General features: G+C 38.9%; 2 protein-coding genes and 1 long non-coding RNA gene across 3 annotated transcripts; all 3 read left to right on the forward strand.

Moving 5' to 3' along the window:
- Positions 1 to 20,802: 20,802 nt before the first annotated feature.
- LOC110884599 lies at positions 20,803 to 21,293 on the forward strand. The gene is made up of 3 exons (XR_004859655.1): positions 20,803 to 20,935; positions 21,021 to 21,083; positions 21,199 to 21,293. It is a non-coding gene; the product is annotated as an uncharacterized LOC110884599 (long non-coding RNA).
- Positions 21,294 to 22,620: 1,327 nt separating this feature from the next.
- LOC118479630 (acyl-acyl carrier protein thioesterase ATL3, chloroplastic-like) lies at positions 22,621 to 23,368 on the forward strand. The gene is made up of 4 exons (XM_035974262.1): positions 22,621 to 22,720; positions 22,794 to 22,903; positions 22,980 to 23,075; positions 23,186 to 23,368. The coding sequence occupies exons 1-4, from the start codon at positions 22,621 to 22,623 to the stop codon at positions 23,366 to 23,368; spliced, it is 489 nt and encodes a 162-aa protein (XP_035830155.1).
- Positions 23,369 to 23,904: 536 nt separating this feature from the next.
- On the forward strand, positions 23,905 to 24,689 carry LOC118479473. Its single transcript, XM_035974015.1, has 4 exons — positions 23,905 to 24,005; positions 24,082 to 24,144; positions 24,235 to 24,533; positions 24,622 to 24,689. Exons 1-4 carry the CDS (start codon positions 23,988 to 23,990, stop codon positions 24,680 to 24,682), a joined length of 441 nt encoding a protein of 146 aa, XP_035829908.1. The 5' UTR covers positions 23,905 to 23,987; the 3' UTR covers positions 24,683 to 24,689.
- Positions 24,690 to 25,541: the final 852 nt, after the last annotated feature.

The raw sequence follows: 25,541 nt of genomic DNA on the forward strand, positions 1-25,541 counted from the left end.
TACCTTCCATACACCACCCGGTATCGAACCGACGAGTGAACTAGTAGCATTTTTGCCATCCAAAAGTAATACCCATTAAATAAACTAGTTGGACTTTATTTAGAATCCTAAACTACTATTAACACCCTAATCACCCTAACTAAATTAATTACCAAAATATCTTACATTTTACCATTTATATCACATGGTTAAAAAAGAAAAAAAAAAAAAAAAAAACCACCCCCATTACCTACGTTTTTGGTATGCCACCTTAGGCCTCACCATGCTTGTTGAAAATGTTAAGATATGAAGTATGGCATGCAATTGATTTTGATTAGAAATGTATGATTTAAATCACCTAACCTACACCATTCCATACATCACTTATCAATTTCAAAAATTAACAAGCAACTTTTCCTAGCCTCTCTCTCATCTCACGGCACCAAGGAGACACCCAAACTCACCTTGAATCTTCCATTGAACTTCACATTTCACACTAAAATTAGCCATTTCAAGACCTTCTAAGAACATCTCAACATGGTTTAAACATGGAGCATTACTAGGAGCTTATCTTGGAGCTTATGTCTTCTTATTTTCTTGTCTAACTTAGTGCAATATTGTAAGTCTTCAAACCACCATTTTTAAGCTTTAAATTACTAGTAATTTATGGAAGTACAAGTTGTTATTCTTGAATTTAAAGCTTAACATAATCAAAAACCCTAAACACAAAGCTAATAAACACTAAATATAATTATATTATATGTTGATTTATTAGATTTGTGATAGCTAGTTAGTCTAATCTTGTTGTTTATGTTGATCATGTTAGAACAAGTTGTGTAAAAAAAATGGGATTATGATGATCTCGATGCTTATATATTGTAGTAATTTATAAGCATGTTACTCTTGCCATGTTAAACATGAAAATATGATTTAAACATGATTATGTTTAAATCATGCAAGATCATCATCCCTAAAATCATGAGCTTTACATGTGTATATAACTTTTATTATGGTTCTTGAAATATTAAAAATGTAGTGAACATGAAACTTAACTTTTAAAAATTAGTAAACTTGGTATTAATATATATATATAAAAAAAAGTGGACATATAAAGATTGTTATAAAAAAGGGTGATATATAAAAGTCTTTGTATTTTACTAACTTGGAAAATATATATATGTTAAAAGCTCATGAAAGAATGAAAGCATGTGTGATTATTACTTAAAAAAAGGGGGTTTTTGGTAAAGCTTAACAACTTGTTGACGATTTGGAAATTGATTGTGATTGTTGTTTAAACGCGTTTTTATAACGTGGGAAACGTCATAGTTTTAGGGGAAACTATGGCGAATTTTTTTTCTAAAAATCTAATCGCGATTAAAGAGGGGATTAAAGGGTGATTAACAATGTTAAACGCGATTAATGGTTTTAAAAGTCATTATGGCAGCTTTCATGAAAATGGTTAAGTCTTAAATGGTAAAGTGTTCTTGGGAACTAAAACATGTATTTTCACAAAAATAAATGGTGAAAATAATAACCATACATATATATATATATATATATATATATATATATATTTGGGCAAAAATTATATATTTTTTGGAAAACTCATTAAGCATAATTATTATGTGCTATGTGTATGTATTTAGATACACTTAGGGTGATAAAAATAATACACCCCGAATTACAATAAATACTTGTGTGAAACAAGTATAAAATGGCACAAATATACATATACATGTTTCTTTAACATTCCAATGAAATGCTATTAAAACGGATGAATGAACGAAATGGTCGAAACAGTAATACATAACACTCGACGGCGATAAAACGAGCGTATCGTCACCGCGGGAAACTACTACGACATTTGGGCGACTCTTCGACGCGGAAATATACCTATAAAGCCACTACGACGACACGTCTAAAAATAAGATATTTTTAGAACGCTTAACGAATACAAATATATACTACCGATAACAAAATCCGGAAAGTTGAAAATCTATAAAATTACTAAGTATTTATTTTAGGACATGAACATATTTAAAAGTCCTATACTTAGTAAAATTTGGATAAAAATGCAAGATTATTAATGGACTCACAAAACTGATTATGGGCATGGCCCAATAACAATAAATCATGGGCTAGAGCCCAATAGCAAGAAATCATGGGCTAGAGCCCAATAACAAAGATGACATGGGCTTGGCCCAATGACATGGGCTCGGCCCAATGACATGGGCTCGGCCCAATAACATGAGCAAAGGCTCAATAACATGCGTGCGCGACACGAGGACATGTGAAGGGCGAAGCCGGGTCACACATAAGTCAACACACATAGAATACATGAAAACACTTATGAATTCAATATATATAACAATTGAGCGAATAAACTACCAACGCTTTAAAAATACAAAGTTGTTCCAAAGATGACAAATGAAAACACAATAAGAATTCAAGATGAACAACTTGTATGAGGTCCGAAAGACCTAGTGTCTAACGAGATTAGTACACATGTAGGTTATCGACACGTACGGACGCTCACTTCGATATCATAGTACACGGAACGCAAACTTGTGAGTTCATGTCCCTCCTTTCACTGATTTCAATGTTTTGTTTTCAAAAACATCGAGGGGAAATACATGCTAAACTATTGGTATGTTAGTTACGGAGTAGAAGATAACATGATCAATGTGCATAAGTAGGATGATAACATTAATAACCATTAATCACATAGTGACCAAGGTGCAAAAGGTGTAGATCTATTGGGCTTGAGGCACGCCCCACTCCTAGTTGTTAACCGTGGAGTGCTTTTGTGATCCCAAATGATAACAAAGTGTTCTCGGTTTGGTTATTTACTTATGGTACATTATGTCAGGGGCTCGCTACCCACTGATAGATCCTTAACAGACTTCATGAATGAATCAGAACATACCATGATTTCAAGATAACATTTACGAGTTTTCATATGATAACAAATACTGCATGAACTCGCTCAACTTTTTGTTGACTTTTTAAAACTACATGTATTTCAGGAAACAGGTCTTGAGCCGGTGATTCACTATGGGATTCGGGAAAACAAATGACAACGATGGCCACTTTTGGAGGGTTTGTCTTTTATATCCCAACTTCGTATGGGTATATAGGGGACAAAACCTCATTATGTTTTATGTCAAAAACTAACTTTTGGTTATGTGTAAATAACTTAGAACTATGCTATGTCAAACGTTGTTGAAACTCGGAAACTATGTTGAAAACTTGTAATCTTTTGATGAAAACTATATATCTATGGCATCGTTGTTGGTTCATGTTGTTAATACATTTGGATGCAATGATTACCTTTCTTACGTCACACACAATACGCTTCCGCTACTAGCAGGGTGTGACAGATTGGTATCAGAGCTCCGATTGTAGTGAACCAGGGAAAAACTTTTATTAAAGTTTGGTCTACAATCACCAAAGGGCTCTCACATGAAAACAAAGTCGATAACATTACAAAAGTGATTTCGAAAGTAGGACAAAATGACAAAAGGTTTTCATTGTGTCACCATAACCTGAGGATCTATCACGCGGGCTCAATCACTAGTAACGAATATGGATCAATACATGGATAGTCGATAAGGAATAGACTTGAAAACACTAAGGCTTACATGTGAAACATGAGAACAAAATATTGCATGAGATATATAGCGATTGCATGGAATGTATCATGAGTAGTAATACATTTTTTTTTCTAACGAACATACATGCATATTGTACGGTTTATTTGCCAGGATCGATGTTTTCATCTTCTTCTTCGGACCTTTCAGAGGTGGACCCGATGCTGGTAGTGTCGGACGACGAGTATGGGCCAGACATCATTATCATATCGTCGGACGACGAGTCCGAGCATGATGTATCTTCAGACGACGACTACATGTTGGATGATTTCCAACCTTTTGCTCTTGCAGCTTTTGGGGAGGATCCCGTCCCACCTGAGGACGACGTGCTGGCCATGCCGCAGCTCCTTCATGGTATTATTATCTACGGCCACCCGGAGGGTGAGCATATGATTGTGCATCTGCCTGAGCCACTAGCTGCTGTTCCGTTTGTTGATCTCGAGGACGACGATGATGTCGACATCCCGGTGATACATGTCGAGCATCTTGACGATGATCTTGGTGACGGAGAGATTCATGACATTGTTATTCTCGAGTTGCCCTCTCCTGTTGTGTCTGTTGTTGATATTTCGTCTACAGCGTCTAGTGTTGCTCCCTCTACTCACACCCCTGCATCATCCCCTGATACCGTACTACCCGCCCAGACTGCTGTACCACCTACCCCCTCTATTGACCCCATGCGCCTACCAGGATTCCCACACTCCATGTATCCCCCACCTCATTACCAGTCTGGACCATCATCATATCAGCCGATGTCTAGTACACCCCAGGACCCCTATGCTGCGGGACCATCTCAGCCCGCCGGACTTGCCTCTGACTATGCTAGACTATATGCCGAGATACCCCCACCAGGCATGGACCCATCTGACCCTTATCATCCTTCCCACTTTTCTCCGACTACCATGGTGGATAGGATGATATCCTATGACATCCAGTTTACCATACTCTTCCGTAGGGTTCGAGAGCTTGATGCCCAGTTAGCTGCGGTCCTTGCCGCTATCACACCACCACCACCTGCATCACCACAGCCACCATTACCAGTGTCACCCCCTCCATCACCCCCACCACTACCACAGTCACCACCCCCTCCATCTCCGCACTAGTAGTCTGTCGGTTGCATGTTGGTCTCATGTTAGTTTTATGTATATAGCTATCTTTTGGGGAGACCATCACTTTTGTGAAGACCAAGGCATATGAAGATCAAGACTTTTGAAGACAACTGGAAGACATGAAGATGCAATGTAGTAGAAAATCTTACTTTTGTATTATGACTTGTACTGACTAGGGATATGTACCCCTAAGTCCTTTTGATCTTCATGAACAAATGTAACAAGTTGTCGTTATGTATAAAAGTATGTTTTCTGTATTTCACATTGTGTTTCTTTTATGTTGTGGTTGATATTATGGTGATGATATTGTGGTTGATATTGTTATGACATGGTGGACTTATGGTTGATGTTATGTTGTGGCATGATGTTTTCTACATGTTGAGCTATACGACCATTGTGATGATTGGTGTGTTCATGTATGAACGTGATTGTGTGGTTATATCATGTACATTTATATACATTTCTTATTTATATAAACCCGATGTGTTTATATATATATTTGACAATATTTATTATTAAATACTTGTCTAATGGAGATTGATATTTTATCTAGAAGACAATGCCGCCTCGCCGTAGAAACACAAACGCGAACCGACTGCCGACAACACAAGAGGAATTGAACGAGCGCATTTCCCAAGCAATTGCTCAATACGAAGCTAACCGCACTGAACAAAGCGGTGGAACGGGAGGTACTACTGGAGGCAACCCTCCAACTGGTAATGCTTGGATAATCTTTAACCTACACGATACTCTCATCTATTCTAATCGTGCTCTTGATACTCACTCTTGAATTTGTGCATATGATAATTTCAGGTTGCACTTATAAGCAGTTCTTAGACTGCAAACCTCTAAATTTTGATGGTACGGGAGGTGCTGTTTCCTTCGTTCGCTGGACTGAGAAGACCGACTCAGTTATTCGAATGAGCAAGTGCCCTACTGAACAAAGGGTTACTTATGTCACCGGACTATTCATCGATGGGGCACTATCGTGGTGGAACCTCCAGGTACAAACAAAAGGCGAAACCGCTGCGTATGGCCTGACTTGGGAGGAACTAAAAGAATTGATGAGGAAAAAGTATTGCTCAAGGTCAGAAATCCAGAAGCTAGAAACGGAATTCTGGAACTTGAAAATGATTGGTCCGGATATTGCGGGTTACACGCAGCGATTTCATGATTTATCCCGTGTAGTTCCATACTTGGTGGAACCCGAATTCAAGAGGATCGAGAGGTACATTTGGGGACTTTCCCCTCAAATTCTAAGTATGGTTACCACTTCGAAGCCCACGGAGATCGGCGAAGCAATCGATTTGGCTGTAGCACTTACCGAGGAAGCACTACGTCAGGGAAAGTTTGATGAGCCTGAGTTGAACAAAAAGGAAACTGCTGGGGAAGCTTCGGGCTCCAATAAAAGGAAGTTTTCCCATTTTAAGAAAGGTTCTCGGGGAAAGAACAATAACAGTAAGGGGCAAAACTCGAAAGAAGTCAAAGAGACGAAGGCATATGTGACCACTACCACCAACAACCCCGGCAAGAAGTCTTACACTGGAACTGCACCAAAGTGTAATAAATGCCCCTTCCACCACTACGGGGAGTGTCGTGGCCCCAAGTGTAGCAAATGTGGTAGGTTTGGGCATCGCACCGAAGTGTGTCGGGGTACGAATACCAGGGACCAAGGTTGTTTCAATTGTGGTGACAAGGGACACTTCAAGAAGGATTGCCCGAAAGAGATTCAAGCTCGGGGAAGAGCTTTTGTGATAGGAGCCAAGGACGCTCGCCAGGACCCGAATGTGGTCACCGGTACGTTCCCTATCAATAATCACTTCGCATCTATCCTTTTCGATACGGGAGCAGATTATAGTTTTATTTCTAAGGAATTTAGAGATATACTTGGGGTAGAATCGAGCAAATTAAATATTCCATATTCGATTGAATTAGCTAATGGTGAATTAGTAGAAACAGGGGAAATCATAAAGAAATGTACCTTAGAGCTGGGTGAACGAAAGTTCGATATAGATCTCTTACCAGTTCCGTTAGGTAGTTTCGATGTTGTTATCGGTATGGATTGGTTATCCGATAATCGAGCCGAGGTCATATGTCATGAGAAGATCATACGCATCCCCCTGCCCGATGGAGAACATTTGCTAGTACACGGGGAGAAACAAGACACGCCGCTACGAATCATTAGTTGCATGAAGGCTCAAAAATGCCTAAGGAAAGGATGTATCGCCTTTCTTGCTCATGTCGTTGACAAGAAGGCCGAGGAGCGCAAGGTGAAAGACATCCCTGTGGTAAGGGAATATCCCGAAGTCTTCCCAGAAGACTTGTCGGGACTTCCACCACAACGACAAGTGGAATTTCATATCGATCTGGTGCCAGGAGCAGCGCCGGTGGCAAAAGCTCCATATAGACTCGCACCCTCGGAGATGCAGGAATTATCTACTCAGCTTCAGGAGTTGCTTGACAAGGGATTCATTAGACCGAGTTTCTCACCTTGGGGAGCTCCGGTGCTATTTGTCAAGAAGAAGGACGGAACCCTTCGAATGTGCATCGATTACAGAGAACTAAACAAGCTAACTATCAAAAATCGGTATCCTTTACCGAGGATTGATGACTTGTTCGATCAGTTACAAGGTTCCAGCTTCTACTCCAAGATCGATCTAAGATCCGGATACCATCAGTTGAGGGTTCAGGAGGAAAGCATTCCTAAGACAGCGTTTAGGACTCGCTATGGGCATTATGAGTTCCTTGTTATGCCCTTCGGCTTAACGAACGCTCCCGCCGTATTCATGGACTTGATGAATCGGGTATGTAAACCATACCTGGACAAGTTCGTGATCGTATTCATTGATGACATTTTAATATACTCACGAACGGAGGCGGAACACGAGCAACACTTGAGAACTATTCTGGAGTTACTTAAGAAGGAACAATTGTACGCCAAGTTCTCAAAATGCGAATTTTGGATTCGTGAAGTACAATTTCTCGGTCATGTGGTGAACGAGAACGGAATACATGTTGATCCAACTAAGATAGAAGCCATAAAGAGCTGGAACATTCCAAGGACCCCAACGGAAGTAAGACAATTTCTGGGTTTAGCGGGGTATTATCGAAGATTCATAGAGAATTTTTCTAAAATTGCTCAACCGCTAACCTCGCTCACTCAAAAGGATAGAAAGTTCGATTGGGGCGAAAAACAGGAAATGGCATTCCAAACGCTTAAATATAAACTATGCCAAGCGCCAATCTTATCACTCCCTGACGGCACCGATGACTTCGTGGTCTACTGTGATGCATCGCGTCAAGGTTTGGGTTGTGTGTTAATGCAACGTGAAAAAGTCATCGTGTACGCGTCGCGGCAGTTAAAAGTTCATGAAAAGAACTATACCACTCACGACCTAGAGTTGGGCGCTGTGGTATTCGCTTTAAAGATTTGGCGTCACTATCTCTATGGTACTAAGTGTACCATATTCACTGATCATAGAAGTCTCCAACACATATGCAATCAAAAAGAATTAAACATGCGCCAGCGGCGATGGATGGAATTGTTGAACGACTATGACTGCGAAATCAGATACCATCCGGGGAAAGCAAATGTTGTTGCGGATGCTTTGAGCCGGAAGGAACGAGTTAGAACATTACGAGTACGGGCTTTAGAGTTGACAATCCAGACGAACTTTACAACTCGGGTGCGCGACGCACAACGGGAAGCCCTAAAACCAGGAAATATACGAGCAGAATACTTGCGAGGAGCAAGGAAACACATGGAAACAAATAAGGATGGCACCTTATATTTCGCAGGAAGGATCTGGATTCCCTATTTTGGTGGCTTACGAGACTTAGTGCTGGATGAAGCACACAAGTCCAGATATTCAATACACCCAGGATCTGATAAAATGTTTCAGGACCTGAGAGAATATTATTGGTGGCCTAAACTCAAGAAAGATATTGGGATCTACGTTGGGAATTGCCTAACTTGTGCAAAGGTCAAGGCCGAATATCAAAAGCCATCTGGGTTATTACAACAACCCGTGATTCCTGTTTGGAAATGGGAGCAGATATCAATGGATTTCGTTACAGGACTCCCACGGACCTCTCGAGGTCATGACATGATATGGGTTATCGTTGATCGATTAACCAAGTCGGCTCACTTCCTACCTATTCGTGAAAAAGACAGTACCGCGAAGTTAGCCGAAATCTACCTCAACGAGATTGTGGCACGTCATGGAGTGCCTACTTCGATAATCTCGGATCGTGATGGTCGCTTTGTATCAAGAATATGGCAATCATTTCAAGAATCACTTGGATCTCATCTAGATCTGAGCACCGCTTTTCATCCGCAAACCGATGGGCAAAGTGAGCGAACCATCCAAACGATGGAAGACATGCTTCGCGCCTGTGTGATGGACTTGGGCGGAAATTGGGATAAGCATTTACCGCTGGTAGAGTTCTCATATAATAACAGTTATCACACAAGCATTAAAGTCGCCCCATTCGAAGCACTATACGGACGGAAGTGCCGATCACCGCTGTGTTGGGCGGAAGTCGGAGACAAACAACTCATTGGCCCTGAACTAGTCCAAGAGACTACCGACAAGATAGCAAAGATACGAGACCGTATCAAAGCGGCTCGTGACAGACAAAAGAGCTACGCGGACAGAGGACGTAAACCATTATCCTTCGAGGTCGGAGACAAAGTCTTACTGAAAGTTTCACCTTGGAAAGGCGTAGCTAGATTTGGGAAACGCGGGAAACTAAACCCGAGATACATTGGGCCATTTGAGATTTTGGAGAAGATCGGTACCGTTGCGTACAAGTTGAAACTGCCAGAAGAACTCAGTAACGTACATGACACATTTCATGTGTCGAACCTCCGGAAAAGTCCGACCGTTGATACAGTTATCATTCCAGCGGATGAAATCCATGTAGACAACACGCTTCAGTTTACGGAAGAACCCGTAGAGGTTATGGACCGGAAGGTCCACAAGACAAGGAGAAGTAATATCGAACTAATCAAGGTCCACTGGAATTCACGTCACGGACCCGAGTACACATGGGAACGTGAAGATCAGATTAAGGCAAAATATCCCCACCTGTTTAAGAAGACTCCTGCAAAGGATGGCTCAACTTGAATTTTGGGACGAAATTCTTTTTAACAGGGGGAGAATGTGACAACTGGCAAATAACTGGTAATTCCGTACAATCTAATCACTATTTATATTTCTTAATCTCATGCATTTAGCGTAATTTAATTACGTAACTGTGTCGAATACTGGATAGCAGTGTTAGGACAAGAAAACATAGCTAAAACATATGTTGGTTTTCGTCATATTACGAAACCAAGCAAACAATGTCCTAAAAGTGTTGCTAGAAAGTGCTGCGTGCACTATTCACGGTTACACTATTCATGCCAGTAAAACCGTGAAAACGGAACGAAACACTGAAAAACGACACACGGATAACATAACTGAGTCCATTATAATAAGAAAACACTAATACGAAAACATATCTTGCAAAGATACAAAACTTTCCGGTTTGACGCCCTAATTGCAAAAACGTCCGTTTTGGCTTAAAATATAGCATTTTTAACACGTCCGAACCTATAACAAAGCATTTCGGGACTTTGGAATAATGTCAATTGATGAAAAATATATTAAAACAATAAGATGATATCAACGGAATGTTCATAATCACAAGTTTCCGGCGTTACGTCACTATGCACTAAACTAGTCCGTTAGCGACTCGACGAACTAGTAGGCGACATTTTTGGTCACGAAACAAGCAAACGAAGAATCTAGCGAGCTAGTTAAGCTAAATTTGGGACTCGGAATCACTTCATACAACCTTCGGATGCGAGATAACAACTTGCGGAAAAAGTTTGTCGGTACGGCATAAAAGTGTCGTTAACTAGCCGACGCCTAAACGGAAAGCGTTTAAGGTATCAAAATCCAACTTACACTAGTCTAGCAAACTAGTTAATCATATTTTGACGACGCAAGTACCCTAAATAAACACCATAGTATCGATGGTGAATTAAAAACCATAGTTCCCGGTATTATATTATACCTTCCATACACCACCCGGTATCGAACCGACGAGTGAACTAGTAGCATTTTTGCCATCCAAAAGTAATACCCATTAAATAAACTAGTTGGACTTTATTTAGAATCCTAAACTACCATTAACACCCTAATCACCCTAACTAAATTAATTACCAAAATATCTTACATTTTACCATTTATATCACATGGTTAAAAAAGAAAAAAAAAAAAAAAACCACCCCCATTACCTACGTTTTTGGTAGGCCACCTTAGGCCTCACCATGCTTGTTGAAAATGTTAAGATATGAAGTATGGCATGCAATTGATTTTGATTAGAAATGTATGATTTAAATCACCTAACCTACACCATTCCATACATCACTTATCAATTTCAAAAATTAACAAGCAACTTTTCCTAGCCTCTCTCTCATCTCACGGCACCAAGGAGACACCCAAACTCACCTTGAATCTTCCATTGAACTTCACATTTCACACTAAAATTAGCCATTTCAAGACCTTCTAAGAACATCTCAACATGGTTTAAACATGGAGCATTACTAGGAGCTTATCTTGGAGCTTATGTCTTCTTATTTTCTTGTCTAACTTAGTGCAATATTGTAAGTCTTCAAACCACCATTTTTAAGCTTTAAATTACTAGTAATTTATGGAAGTACAAGTTGTTATTCTTGAATTTAAAGCTTAACATAATCAAAAACCCTAAACACAAAGCTAATAAACACTAAATATAATTATATTATATGTTGATTTATTAGATTTGTGATAGCTAGTTAGTCTAATCTTGTTGTTTATGTTGATCATGTTAGAACAAGTTGTGTAAAAAAAATGGGATTATGATGATCTCGATGCTTATATATTGTAGTAATTTATAAGCATGTTACTCTTGCCATGTTAAACATGAAAATATGATTTAAACATGATTATGTTTAAATCATGCAAGATCATCATCCCTAAAATCATGAGCTTTACATGTGTATATAACTTTTATTATGGTTCTTGAAATATTAAAAATGTAGTGAACATGAAACTTAACTTTTAAAAATTAGTAAACTTGGTATTAATATATATATATATAAAAAAGTGGACATATAAAGATTGTTATAAAAAAAGGGTGATATATAAAAGTCTTTGTATTTTACTAACTTGGAAAATATATATATGTTAAAAGCTCATGAAAGAATGAAAGCATGTGTGATTATTACTTAAAAAAAAAGGGGGTTTTTGGTAAAGCTTAACAACTTGTTGACGATTTGGAAATTGATTGTGATTGTTGTTTAAACGCGTTTTTATAACGTGGGAAACGTCATAGTTTTAGGGGAAACTATGGCGAATTTTTTTTCTAAAAATCTAATCGCGATTAAAGAGGGGATTAAAGGGTGATTAACAATGTTAAACGCGATTAATGGTTTTAAAAGTCATTATGGCAGCTTTCATGAAAATGGTTAAGTCTTAAATGGTAAAGTGTTCTTGGGAACTAAAACATGTATTTTCACAAAAATAAATGGTGAAAATAATAACCATACATATATATATATATATATATATATATATATATATATATATATATATATATATTTGGGCAAAAATTATATATTTTTTGGAAAACTCATTAAGCATAATTATTATGTGCTATGTGTATGTATTTAGATACACTTAGGGTGATAAAAATAATACACCCCGAATTACAATAAATACTTGTGTGAAACAAGTATAAAATGGCACAAATATACATATACATGTTTCTTTAACATTCCAATGAAATGCTATTAAAACGGATGAATGAACGAAATGGTCGAAACAGTAATACATAACACTCGACGGCGATAAAACGAGCGTATCGTCACCGCGGGAAACTACTACGACATTTGGGCGACTCTTCGACGCGGAAATATACCTATAAAGCCACTACGACGACACGTCTAAAAATAAGATATTTTTAGAACGCTTAACGAATACAAATATATACTACCGATAACAAAATCCGGAAAGTTGAAAATCTATAAAATTACTAAGTATTTATTTTAGGACATGAACATATTTAAAAGTCCTATACTTAGTAAAATTTGGATAAAAATGCAAGATTATTAATGGACTCACAAAACTGATTATGGGCATGGCCCAATAACAATAAATCATGGGCTAGAGCCCAATAGCAAGAAATCATGGGCTAGAGCCCAATAACATAGATGACATGGGCTTGGCCCAATGACATGGGCTCGGCCCAATGACATGGGCTCGGCCCAATAACATGAGCAAAGGCTCAATAACATGCGTGCGCGACACGAGGACATGTGAAGGGCGAAGCCGGGTCACACATAAGTCAACACACATAGAATACATGAAAACACTTATGAATTCAATATATATAACAATTGAGCGAATAAACTACCAACGCTTTAAAAATACAAAGTTGTTCCAAAGATGACAAATGAAAACACAATAAGAATTCAAGATGAACAACTTGTACGAGGTCCGAAAGACCTAGTGTCTAACGAGATTAGTACACATGTAGGTTATCGACACGTACGGACGCTCACTTCGATATCATAGTACACGGAACGCAAACTTGTGAGTTCATGTCCCTCCTTTCACTGATTTCAATGTTTTGTTTTCAAAAACATCGAGGGGAAATACATGCTAAACTATTGGTATGTTAGTTACGGAGTAGAAGATAACATGATCAATGTGCATAAGTAGGATGATAACATTAATAACCATTAATCACATAGTGACCAAGGTGCAAAAGGTGTAGATCTATTGGGCTTGAGGCACGCCCCACTCCTAGTTGTTAACCGTGGAGTGCTTTTGTGATCCCAAATGATAACAAAGTGTTCTCGGTTTGGTTATTTACTTATGGTACATTATGTCAGGGGCTCGCTACCCACTGATAGATCCTTAACAGACTTCATGAATGAATCAGAACATACCATGATTTCAAGATAACATTTACGAGTTTTCATATGATAACAAATACTGCATGAACTCGCTCAACTTTTTGTTGACTTTTTAAAACTACATGTATTTCAGGAAACAGGTCTTGAGCCGGTGATTCACTATGGGATTCGGGAAAACAAATGACAACGATGGCCACTTTTGGAGGGTTTGTCTTTTATATCCCAACTTCGTATGGGTATATAGGGGACAAAACCTCATTATGTTTTATGTCAAAAACTAACTTTTGGTTATGTGTAAATAACTTAGAACTATGCTATGTCAAACGTTGTTGAAACTCGGAAACTATGTTGAAAACTTGTAATCTTTTGATGAAAACTATATATCTATGGCATCGTTGTTGGTTCATGTTGTTAATACATTTGGATGCAATGATTACCTTTCTTACGTCACACACAATACGCTTCCGCTACTAGCAGGGTGTGACACCAGAGGGTTGAAGCCTGGAACGTTCTTCATTACTCAAACGGTTGAAAAACTTCTCGAACATGATTTCAGTGGCCGCTCCGGTGTTTATGTATGCCCTATATGTTTTCAACGTTCCCACAGTAGCTTCTACAACAAGAGGGCTTGAAAGAGGGTCTTTTTCTGTTGGGGGAAAGCAAACACACTGAAGCTCCCAAGCTTCCAACCGTTGTCTTTTACGAGGAACCCTTTCATCAGAGTCCACCATATTGACTTCCTTGCCCTTTCCTTCAGCCATTTTGTCCCGAACCCCTTTTACCAAATGAGCGAGTTCCCCGGACTTAACAGCCTCTTCAATTCTTTTCTTGAGCTGAAAGCAATCATTGGTGTGGTGACCCTTTTCTTCGTGGAACTCACAATACTGTGTGGAGTTCTCATTTTTCCTGCTTTTGGGGAGAGGCCTAGGAGACCTAAAGTTCTGCTTGACTTCTTCTGTTGCAAGGATTTCTTGAGGAGTCTTTGTGAGGGGTGTGAAGCTCATGCCTTTCTCCCTGATTGGAGGGTTCCGACCTTCAGACCTTCGATGGTCTGAACCCTTCTGTCATCTGTCATAGGAGTTATAGTTCCCTCTTTTTCTGGCTGGGTTGTTACTTCGCCAACTAGACCCTCTTTTCCTTTGTTCTTTAATATCAACTGCCTCCTCTCCCCGAATATGGGCTTCCGCCCTTTCGAGAGCTTCTTCCAAGGTTTTGGGCAGGGATTTGTTGAAATCTCTTGTGAGATATTTCGAGGTGATAGCGTTCATAAAACCGGCCACCCTCATTTTCTCATCTGCCCCCACGTAAGTTAGACCTTCCTTCTTGTATCTCTCTATGAATTCTCGAAAGCTTTCGTCATCTTTTTGCTTGATCTGGAAGATCACTGTAGCATCTTTGACATATCGCCTTTGTTGGGAGAAATTGGCTAAGAACCCCTTGCTAAGATCATCGAAGCTTCGAACGCTTCGAGCAGGTAAGTCATTGAACCAGATTCTTGCTGACCCCACAAGGGTTTGCATGAACATTAAGCAACATTCAGCGTTCGACCATTTCTCGATTCTCGCTGCACCGGTAAAGATCTGAAGATGGTCTTCAGGGTCTTCTGTCCCATCATATGTTCTAATGTGGGTCGGCATCTTGATTTTCGTTTGGAAGTCATAATCGGCTATCTGTTGTGAAAAGCATGAAAGGTTGCTCGGTTTATAAGGCTTGGCCAAATCTTCAACCCTTGTACCCACGTTGTTATTACCATTGTTGTTCCCTTGAGTGGCTAGCACTTGATTGATGAAGTGTTACCACGGGAAGCTGGCCATCATATGGGTCATCATCTGGGACATAGGGTTGAAGCCTTGGAGGCTTCCAGGTGCAACTGGGCAGCTAACTCCAAGGGGAGTGCTCATAACTGCACTTCGTGCCAATGGAAGCATGGACAGGGCTTGTTCCCATGAAGTTGTTGTAGAAGCTGGAAAGCTTGTTACTGGGGACTGTAGGAGCTGATCTAGGGTCAGCTCGTGGCCCAGAGGAGCACCACTCATAACTGGCTGAGATGAAAAGAGAGGATGTGTTGTGGGGTTTGCCATTGTAGACAAATATGGAACAGGATTTGGAGGATTACTGGGGCCAGCCTCATTCCTATTCCTGGTTGTAAAAGGTGGAATGGGAGGTCCGGGAGACAGCGTTGGTTCAGGCTCATCGTAGTCTAGACGAATCCTTATTCCCTTATCCTTCTCTTTGTTCACATACTGGTTGAGGAGAGACCTCAACTCAAGGAAATTGTTGGCAACTCCCACAGGGGTAAGTTCAATACGCGTTGGAGTGTCAGTGACGCCAACATTAGGGGAAGGAACTCCGGATCTGGAAGGAGTTGGAGTGTTAAAGGTAAGAAACTCGGGTGTGCTCCCCGGAGTTGAGAAAGAGGTTGGTATAGCCACATGAGCTTGGCTGCTACCCGGGGTTGAAGTGTTTGGAACCTGATTTACTTCACCCGGGGATCCACTTTCAGACATGGTGATTTCAAGAGAAAAGAGCTACACTACTAGGTCTTTTTTAGGAGAAATAGCGGCGTAGCCCCACGGTGGGCGCCAACTTGTTGAAGCAACAAATAATAGACCAAACGTAGTAGCGGGGATGGTTAGGCAAAAGGGTTAAAGGGTTTAACCTTGCCTAACGCAGGTCGTGGGGTCCCCCCACATTTGCAAGACGTGGAAGGAGGTTCACTAGTTTATTTTTGTTGTTTGCTGAGGATCCTTCTCTGAAATGTGTTCAGATTCGGATGAAGAAACAAATAGAATATGTGTGAGTTGGGTGTGAAAGGGAGTAACTTGCATGAAGTAAGTACACGATGTGAATGACCAGAGTTTTAAGGAAACAGGCCTGGTCCGGAATGTCCCAACTCAGTAAATGAAGTGTCAATTATATAGGAGAAGACATCTCCCAAAGAGGCATTCATTTGACTAGTGACCTAGCTTGCAGCGAGGGGCTTGCCCTTTCGGGGGTTGAAGCCTTTTGACCCCTGGATAATAGCATGTGTTCTGCAGACCTGCGTTGCTTTTGCGGCTGTGGTTGGTGAAGCAATCCCTGGATGTGACTGGCTACTGTTTTCACACTACTTTACTTCACCCCTACGACTGTTTGACCTTCGAACCCTTTAACCCTTTGAGCACTCAGGTATTTTAGTCCTTTTATATTGTCTTGGGCTACCCCCGTCATCACTTAGCGATAACATGGCTACTTATTTTGGAAGTAGCTATACCCACCAGATAATTAACAATGTCGTCCCATTGATTCTGAATAGTATTCATACCTGCGCTAACTTTAACCCCATCCCAAACTTGAGCCGCATAGTTGCATTCAAAAAACAAGTGATCGTGTGAATCAGGCCCTGACAAATAAAACGAAGATAAAAAAGAAAATTGCACCCGGGCAACCCCTGAAACCACTTGGATCCGCCCCTGTTACCTGACCTTGGAGGTAAGACTTAAGAGATACACTTTGTCATGGTTGACGATTACTCAGGATACACTTAGTATTCTTCCTCAAAGCTAAAGGCTAGGTAGTCAAACCCATATCAACATAAAATAAACTATGAGTTCGTAGTATTAACATAATAGAGTTTTGTTTATTTAGGTGGTTCTACACAACTATCCCCCTCATCTCCCGCTTTAATTTGTTTATTTTGGTGATTCTGCAGCCACATCTCATGAGATCACAAAATTCACCTGCCCTGAGGCGCCATCACAGCCTCACGCATCATTTTGGTTTGTGTTCACACTATTATGGTTTAGTTCATGATTCAATTGTTTGTTTGTGATTGCTTTAAAAAAAAAAAAACTCCTAACCCATTCATAAGTAAATTTGTCACTATACCCACCTTTATATTTAAACAAATCAATAGCAAATGACTTACAGAAGTACGCCGAGCCAAATTGACGAGTTCTTACATCGCAATTTCAGCCTCTTCTCTTGGAGTTTTGTATGTTAGATTCCTGTGCTTCATACCAACATTAAAACATGTTCAAAAGTCATGAAAGCAAAAAGATCAACATTCATGCAATTCGCAATCTGAGCCTTACATGGTTAAGAACACACGATCCAAATTGTGCCATTTACGATCTTTACACATATCTCGAAATCTCACCACTTCTCTAGAAAAGATTTCAAATTCCTCTCTAAAAGGACATGTTACAAAATGAACATAAAAATGCCTCAAAAAGTCGACAAATACATAAAGATATATTCATTCCAATAATAGGTAAAGGGGGAATATGGGAAGGTCGGGTCGGGGGAGGGGGGGTTTAAAATGGTTTGGATGTGTGGTTACTGAAAAATCATCAAATCGGATAATTAGGAAACATGTAGTTTTAAGAAAACCGACTATTGAGATGAAAGTATAATTACTTATCTACATCTATCTTTAAGCAAGTAGTAATGATTACTATGAAACCACAAATCCAAACACCTCCTAGTTCATCATCATCACCATCATCATACTCAGTAAATCCCACAAATAGCAAAGTAAAGGTAGGGTCTGAGGAGGGTAAGATGTAGACAGCCTTACCTCTACCCCGTAGAAATAGAGAGGCTGCTTCCAGTGAGACCCTCGGCTCGAAAAAAAAAACCTCCTAGTTAAAAGTACAAATCCATTTGACCCATTTTCTTTTTAGCTAAACTATCTAAACTCACCCATTGAGCCCATATGCAACAAGATACAACAAACCTGTGCCGTTGTAACATCCTACGATGATGAAATTACCTCTTGTCAGCTATTGCAATTCTTAACAGCTCCTTTTTATCCGTAGAAACCAAAAGTTGCACCCCTTCTAAAAGAAAAATCTCATTTAAAAGAATTCGGATGTTTTCATCCGTAAGGGATTCCATCAAACTGAAGCCTTTAACGATAGTGTTAGCCACCTCAAATGCAAAAATAGATATTTTAAACCCTCTTAAATCTGAATCAGGTACAACGCCATTATAAAAAAGTAATTATGTCATGCTGCTTCGAAGAGTGTCTAGGACTTCAAAGCCAAAACTACCAGCTTTACGAAGAAATGTTCTTGCATGAGACGGCTACCATGATTCAAGAGCGGAACCATGTTAGTACAAGAACATAATTAGGATCTGGTTCAATCCACGTTGCCAAAGGCACAAGATGCACTCAAGGTGCATAGGCCTCGCCCGGAGAACTGAAGGGCATTTGACTGATAACACAGGCTTTTGATTAATGATCTAAATTAAACTTTTATATTTTAGCTAATGTGTTGTAATTTACCTAATTAACATGTATGACAAACATAACAAGAATCGACTCATTGATAATGTTGGAACAATCGGATCGAGCAAACAACATAAACAAGAAGATTTATGTAACTAATCACTAGTTACGAACTCTATATTATTATGAATAAAGAGCAAACATTACAATGTTCATAAATCATCTATATATACAGCTTTTAGGAGCTTTTAGAAGCTTCTAGCTTTAAGTTTTTAAGAAAAAGTTCATACTCAATTAAAAGCATTGTTTGGTTGAAGGAGCTTGATGCTTTTAGGTTAGGAGCTTGAAGCTTTTGGTTGAACGCTCCTACTGGACACTGGTAACGTTTAGAAGGAACTACAAACTTTTAGGGAAAATGACTATTTTAACCTCTAAAGATAATGGACTTTTTAAATTTTTAGTTATGTTCATTTTGGTTATTTTATACATTTTATTAAAAGCTTCAACTACTCTGCCAAACACCAAATATATCTAAAAAGCTACAGCTACTAGCTACTAGCTACCAGCTACCAGCTACAAGCTACAACAGCTACCAGCCACCAGCCACCAGCCACTTTTGCCAAACATACCCTAAACAATACTTGATCACCAAGTAATAAAACCTATCCTAACTATACCATTACACCTAATTAAATAATAGGGTAAATTACTTTTTGAGTACCTGTGTTTTAGTGGTTTTAACATTTGAGTCCAAAATCAAAAAGTTTAATAACATAATCTCTATAATTATCTAACCCTATAAGCATTTTCTTTAACCATTTGAGTCATTTTGAGTCCAAATTTTAACCTTTTGAGTCCAATTTTTTGGACTCAAATCGTTATAAAATGAACAAAATTGGACTCAAAACGTTATAAAATAAATGACTAGGGACTCAGGGCGTTAAACTTTTTGATTTTGGACTCAAGTGGTTAAAACACTAAAACACAGGGACTCAAAAAGTAATTTACCCTAAATAATAACATAATCTCTATAATTATCTAACTCTAACCAACTAGATAAACATTAATTAAAATCCATAATCAAACAAGATTAATCCAACAGATAACCCAATGAAAAAAAGATGGCAGATTGCAATACTTAGCAAACACATTTACACACTTCCATACCATATACCCGTACCCGTACACTATAAAGAGTTTATTGTTTTATTATTATAAAGAGTTTATTATTTTATCATTATAGTTTATATTTTGAGTGAGAGATGTTATACAGAGTGTCGGTATCGACACTAGTTATTCCAAAACGGATAATTTCATATGATTCATAATCACAGATTGCTAAAAGTCTAAATCTTAGATCAAATATACTAGTTTTCATTAGTAGACTATACGTAGTGGGGCGCCACATCACGCCAAACTTAAGTATAACGCCCCATGGCGCCCCTGAACACCGTTACAGGGGGCGCCATGGGTTGAAAATCTCTCCTTCTCGCGGAATGCATAACGGCGTGTTTCATCCTCCCCCCCCCCCCCCACACACACACACACAAAGCCTCATACATATATATCCTCACTCATAACAGCGTGTTTCATCCTTCCCCACTCACACACGTCTATACTACTTTAATAAGGATATAGGAAGGACAGAATGGTAATTCAGCAATGTGTTGAAAACACCCTCAATGCACAATGTACAAGTCTTAAGGCACCAAGAAACACAAATAAATTACCCTTCTACTGGTTCATCTTCAGCCGTCCATTTCTCTCAATTTTCACACGGATCGCGATCTCAGCCGTCCATTACACCTCACACGGATCAACAATTCCTTTCTCTCTCATTCCTCACACATCTCACAAAACCATCAGAACTTCTCTCTCTCCTCTCTCTCTCTCTCGGCGACTCAAGAAACCCATGCCAGATCTATCGTCAGATCTATCACCAGATCCGTTTCATGAGCAGATCTTTGATGATTCCACCGCCTATTCCCCTCCGCCTTGTTACGTTGCTTCAATCGCGGCTTCTCCTTCATTCCAGGTTTGTCTTTTATTCAGGAATCGTCATTCTCTAAGAATCGAAAGCTTTGATCTTGATTTTGTTTTTAGGGCTTTGCTGATTTCAGGCAATCTAGGGTTTTGTAAGTGGAGATTCTGGCGATATAGGGCTTAAACAAGCTAGGGTTTTGGTAAGAACTGATACGTGTAGAATCATTTCTTTCTTCTGATTTAATGAATATATTTGGCTCTAATATGGCAAGTTATGATTATGATGTTTGACGGTAGTTTCTATATGTTTTTCAGATGTCGAAGGCACCAAGGGATCCACAGATTTGAACAAGGGATCCACAGATTTGCTGGAGAATGGCCGGAATCAGGTGACTGTATGTCCATGAATCTCTCTGGAATCATGTTTCAGATGAAGGTAAACACACAAATCGCTCTTTAAGACGACGTTTTACTTCCATATTAATTACGTTGTCCTTTGCACAACTTGAATTACTATTAATTACGTTGTCCTTGCAGGAGTCTTTGCAAGGAGAGGGTATAATATCGAGTCACTTGCTGTTGGTCAAAGTTGTATCACAACAGAGACGAGTTCATCCACCGAATATGTATTTTTTGTATTCATATCTGTCGTGTGGCCAACAGGGTTCTACTATTGCTGGCTATGTCATCTAGAAATGAACCTGCTATGTCAGCGAAGATTCGTAATAAAGCTGGTTAGTTATTTGGTCTATGTCGATAAATTGTGAATTAACTTGGCCTAATTTTTTTCACTTCAATATCAGTTAAAGTTTAAAGGTGGAATATTTAACCCATCAAGTATAAATGGTTATTTCAGGTTGGATGTTATCGGACCAGACTGGTAGAGTAAAGAGCTTTAAACTAAGGGCTGGTCGAATTTGTGTGCATGTTGGCATGCTTTTAGCAACCTGTAAGTTAGTTGGTTGTATTTGTTTGCTCATTCTCATCACTAATTGCCTTATAACATGTAGAGGCAAGCTTGCACCCCTGGGCACCAACTATCCTTCGCTCCTGGCTCGAAGTTAAACTGGTCGGCTTGCCTCGGCTTGAAAGCTCTTAACAAGTTGTTCGAGCTCGAGCGACATCGCTCATATTTTTTTGAAAAAAAGTTTTGTATTTCTGTACACATGAATAGTATAACAACAAAATTATAATATTTCTTGCTCATATGGATAGATATGATAACTAAAATACGCAGGTGGAAAGGATTTAGGACTGTGTTGGCTTGTTCGGGTCTTGGTGAAAGCTTGGTCAACACGAAGAGCGCGGCGGGTCAAATAAGGGTCAACCGAGTCAAGTCAGTCAAAGCTGGTCAACAAGGTCAGACTGAAACTCGAGTGTCACAGGGTGGTCCGTCTTATGTGTGGGTATTTATTAGCATTATGCGTGACATACAGAAAGAGGACACCACCAAATATGCGTTGACTTTTGATAAAATGCTTACAGGTAACTAGCCAAACTAATCACACTTGCTCTTTGATTTAAGTCTTAGTCAGTCCTTACTGGATACAATTTTTATTGTATTGCAAATTGCAAAAGGTTAGTTTGTTAAAGGTAGGAGAGTATACTTAATTTTTAGTGTTAAATTGCCAATATCCCACTGCAATAATTGATAACTCAAATATCGATCCGTGACCAATATCCAATATTTTATCGTATTAACTACTTAGCGTTTATTTGGTCTCAATTCTTGGCAGAATGAGTGGATATCATGAGGTTGAATTTAGCGTTCGAGATTATGAATTGGATAAATATGGAGTAGTGAACAATGCAATCTTCGCAAACTACTGTCAACACGGTGAGTCTTTGATGTAATATAATTCACATTTACATGTTCTTATTTGGCATGTTGTAAATCTTTATTTCAACAGCTTGTTGTCAACTTATGGAAAAGATTGGAATCAATATTGATACAATAGCTCAAACTGGTAATGCAGTCGCATTATCAGAATTGTCACTCAAATACATTGCACCTCTAAAGGTACGCTTTTGAACTCCAACAAATACAAAAAAATACAAAATCTATACTTACTTTAATGGCATTCTTGTGAAAGCAGATTGGAGATAAATTAATGGTGAGAGTGAGGGTATCTGATACATCAGCTGCTCGCGTATACTTTAAACATTTCATCGTCAAGATCCCAAATGAAGAGGTAACTTACTTTTGCTTACCAAGATAATAAAAGACATAAAAAACCCTTCAAGGGTTTCTTTTTATTTGTTTGCTGTTGATTGTCATATGTTTTTTTGTTTTCTGGTGTAGCCCGGTTTGGAGGCGTGTGCAACCGTAGTTTGGCTTGACAAAAGTTATCGCCCGGTTCGTATTCCACCAGGTGGAAGATCCAAAATTGTGCAATTTATTAGACATGTATCATATCAAAAAGGTTTGACACACATTTTTGAGGTATTTTACTGGATAGATATATTATTTTTCGATAAGATGTAAGATTGTATGTTATTATATTTATATAACAGTGTCTATAGTCTGGTCCTTGAACTTAGCACTCTAGCTGAATTTTGTTACAACAGGGAGCATATTTTTTAGAAATTTTCAAAAGGGGCGGGTTCTTTTTTCCTTCACACCGGAGTTAACGACTGGTCTGAAAACTGTTTATAATTCGGTATCAAACAAGAAGTAGTGTATTGGTAACTGGTAAGCTTCGTTTAAAAAGCGACAAGGTCTAAAACCCAGGATCGAAGCATCAAGCGCAAAAGCGCACCGCTTTTCGTACCTGAGGTTTTTAGCACCATCTACCCAATGTATTATATTTCTGATGTCACTTAGATCCAAGGGCTTCAAGGTATTTTGTTCCAAATTATGAACGGACATTAAACTAGAGGTGACAAGATGGGCGGGATGGCTAATTGGTCAAAATAAGTAATAAGTTCGGGTTAAAACATGTCAGTTTTTTTACAGGTCTGGTTGACAATATCCTTCAATAATATCACATTCAGTTTAATCTTCTCATTTGCAGACTTTAGTAAAGACATTGGGTACCGATGAGTTATATTATCTAAAGGAGCAATTTTCGCTATTAGAACCGAGCAAAACCGGATCCATAAGCATGGAGAATATCAAAACGGTCGGTAATCAACAAAACAAATGGACTTCCTTTTGTTTTTTTAATTGTGAATCTTGACATGTTATCTACTGGTCAGGCCTTGTTGAAGCATGCTACAGACGCAATGAAGGAGTCACGAGTCCATGATTTTCTAACATCGGTATGATCTTTAATAAAACAAACTTTTTATATATATTTAGTACTCGGTTACATATTGTTATCTTTTAAATGATTGATGAATTTTGTGCAGCGGCATTATGTGTGCTTCAGCTTGAGGCTCTTGATAGATGGGAGGAGACTGCACGTTCCGTGTATGAAATATTTGAGTACAAACATGCAGCAACTTAATATACAAGAAGAAAGACAGTTTGATGAACCTGAAGAAGACATCCCTTCTGTAGTGATTCCGAACCACCTGCAAGTTCAGACTGCTGATTGCTCGCACTTGAGTTTCGGGAGCTTTAGTTCAAGAACGCTAAGGTGGTTGAGGCGTTACAAAAGGAACTGGAGAATGCTCGAGTTCAGATTCAGAGTGTTGATCCTTCATATGTGATTACAAACTATTTTAACTTGCACATTTTATATCTTTACATTTTTTTATTATCTGGCTTACAATGCTGAGTAATAATCTTTTCAGGACCCTTGAAAGGATTTGGAACACAAAAGAATCACATTATTTTGTTTGTGTGGATATATAATCACAGCATCTTACCAGGTAATTAAAACTTTGGTTTTTGGTTTATTCAGGTTTCGGTTTGGTTAATTCGGTTTACAAACTCAATGTTCCTGTTGTTTGGGTTAAAAAAGGAACCGAAACCGTAACGGTTATTCGGTCAGGTTTACATGAAATTGAATTGAATGTTTTCTAAATGATTTCAGGGGGCAGATTTAGATGTTAATGGTCATAGCACTTCAAACAGCAGCAATTTACAACTGTAAGTATTACCCCTTTCAAAGGTCATAGGGAATGGCAGGTGAGACTCTTTAGTTTTTGTTTTATTTTTTGATAGGTAAAATATGTAAAAAAAATAGATAATATATCGCTTAAAAATTAACCGAATGATTTTTTGGCTTAAAAATGGGTCGGATTCTTTTTTGCTAAATAAGAAACGGGTGGAATGCTTTATTGCTAAAAAGGAAATGGGTCGAATGCTTTATCGCTCAAAAAGAAGCGGGTCGAATGCCTTTTAACTTAAAAAGAAGCGGGTCGAAAACTTTTTTCGCTTAAAAAGAGACGGGTCGAATGCTTTACCGCTTAAAAAGAAGCGGGTAGAAACCTTTTCGCTTAAAAAGAAACAGGTCGAATGCTTTTTTGGACCTTGAATATAATGATGTAGGAATAATATTAACAAGTTGCATGATTTTTGGACCTTGAATTTGGGGGCAAATAGAAAATGATGACAAGGCTTATACTTTTTTTCAGGAACTAAGGGCAAAAATGCAAGCAGGTGAAGGTGCCTTGGCCGTTGCGGGTGTTCGACAAAGAACATCAAGTTTGTTATCACCTATGTCCGAGCGACAGACGCTTAAAGAAAATATTGCTGCTCCAGTTTGTTG

Source organism: Helianthus annuus, chromosome 6, assembly GCF_002127325.2.
Source record: "Helianthus annuus cultivar XRQ/B chromosome 6, HanXRQr2.0-SUNRISE, whole genome shotgun sequence".
NCBI classification, from domain to species: domain Eukaryota; kingdom Viridiplantae; phylum Streptophyta; class Magnoliopsida; order Asterales; family Asteraceae; genus Helianthus; species Helianthus annuus.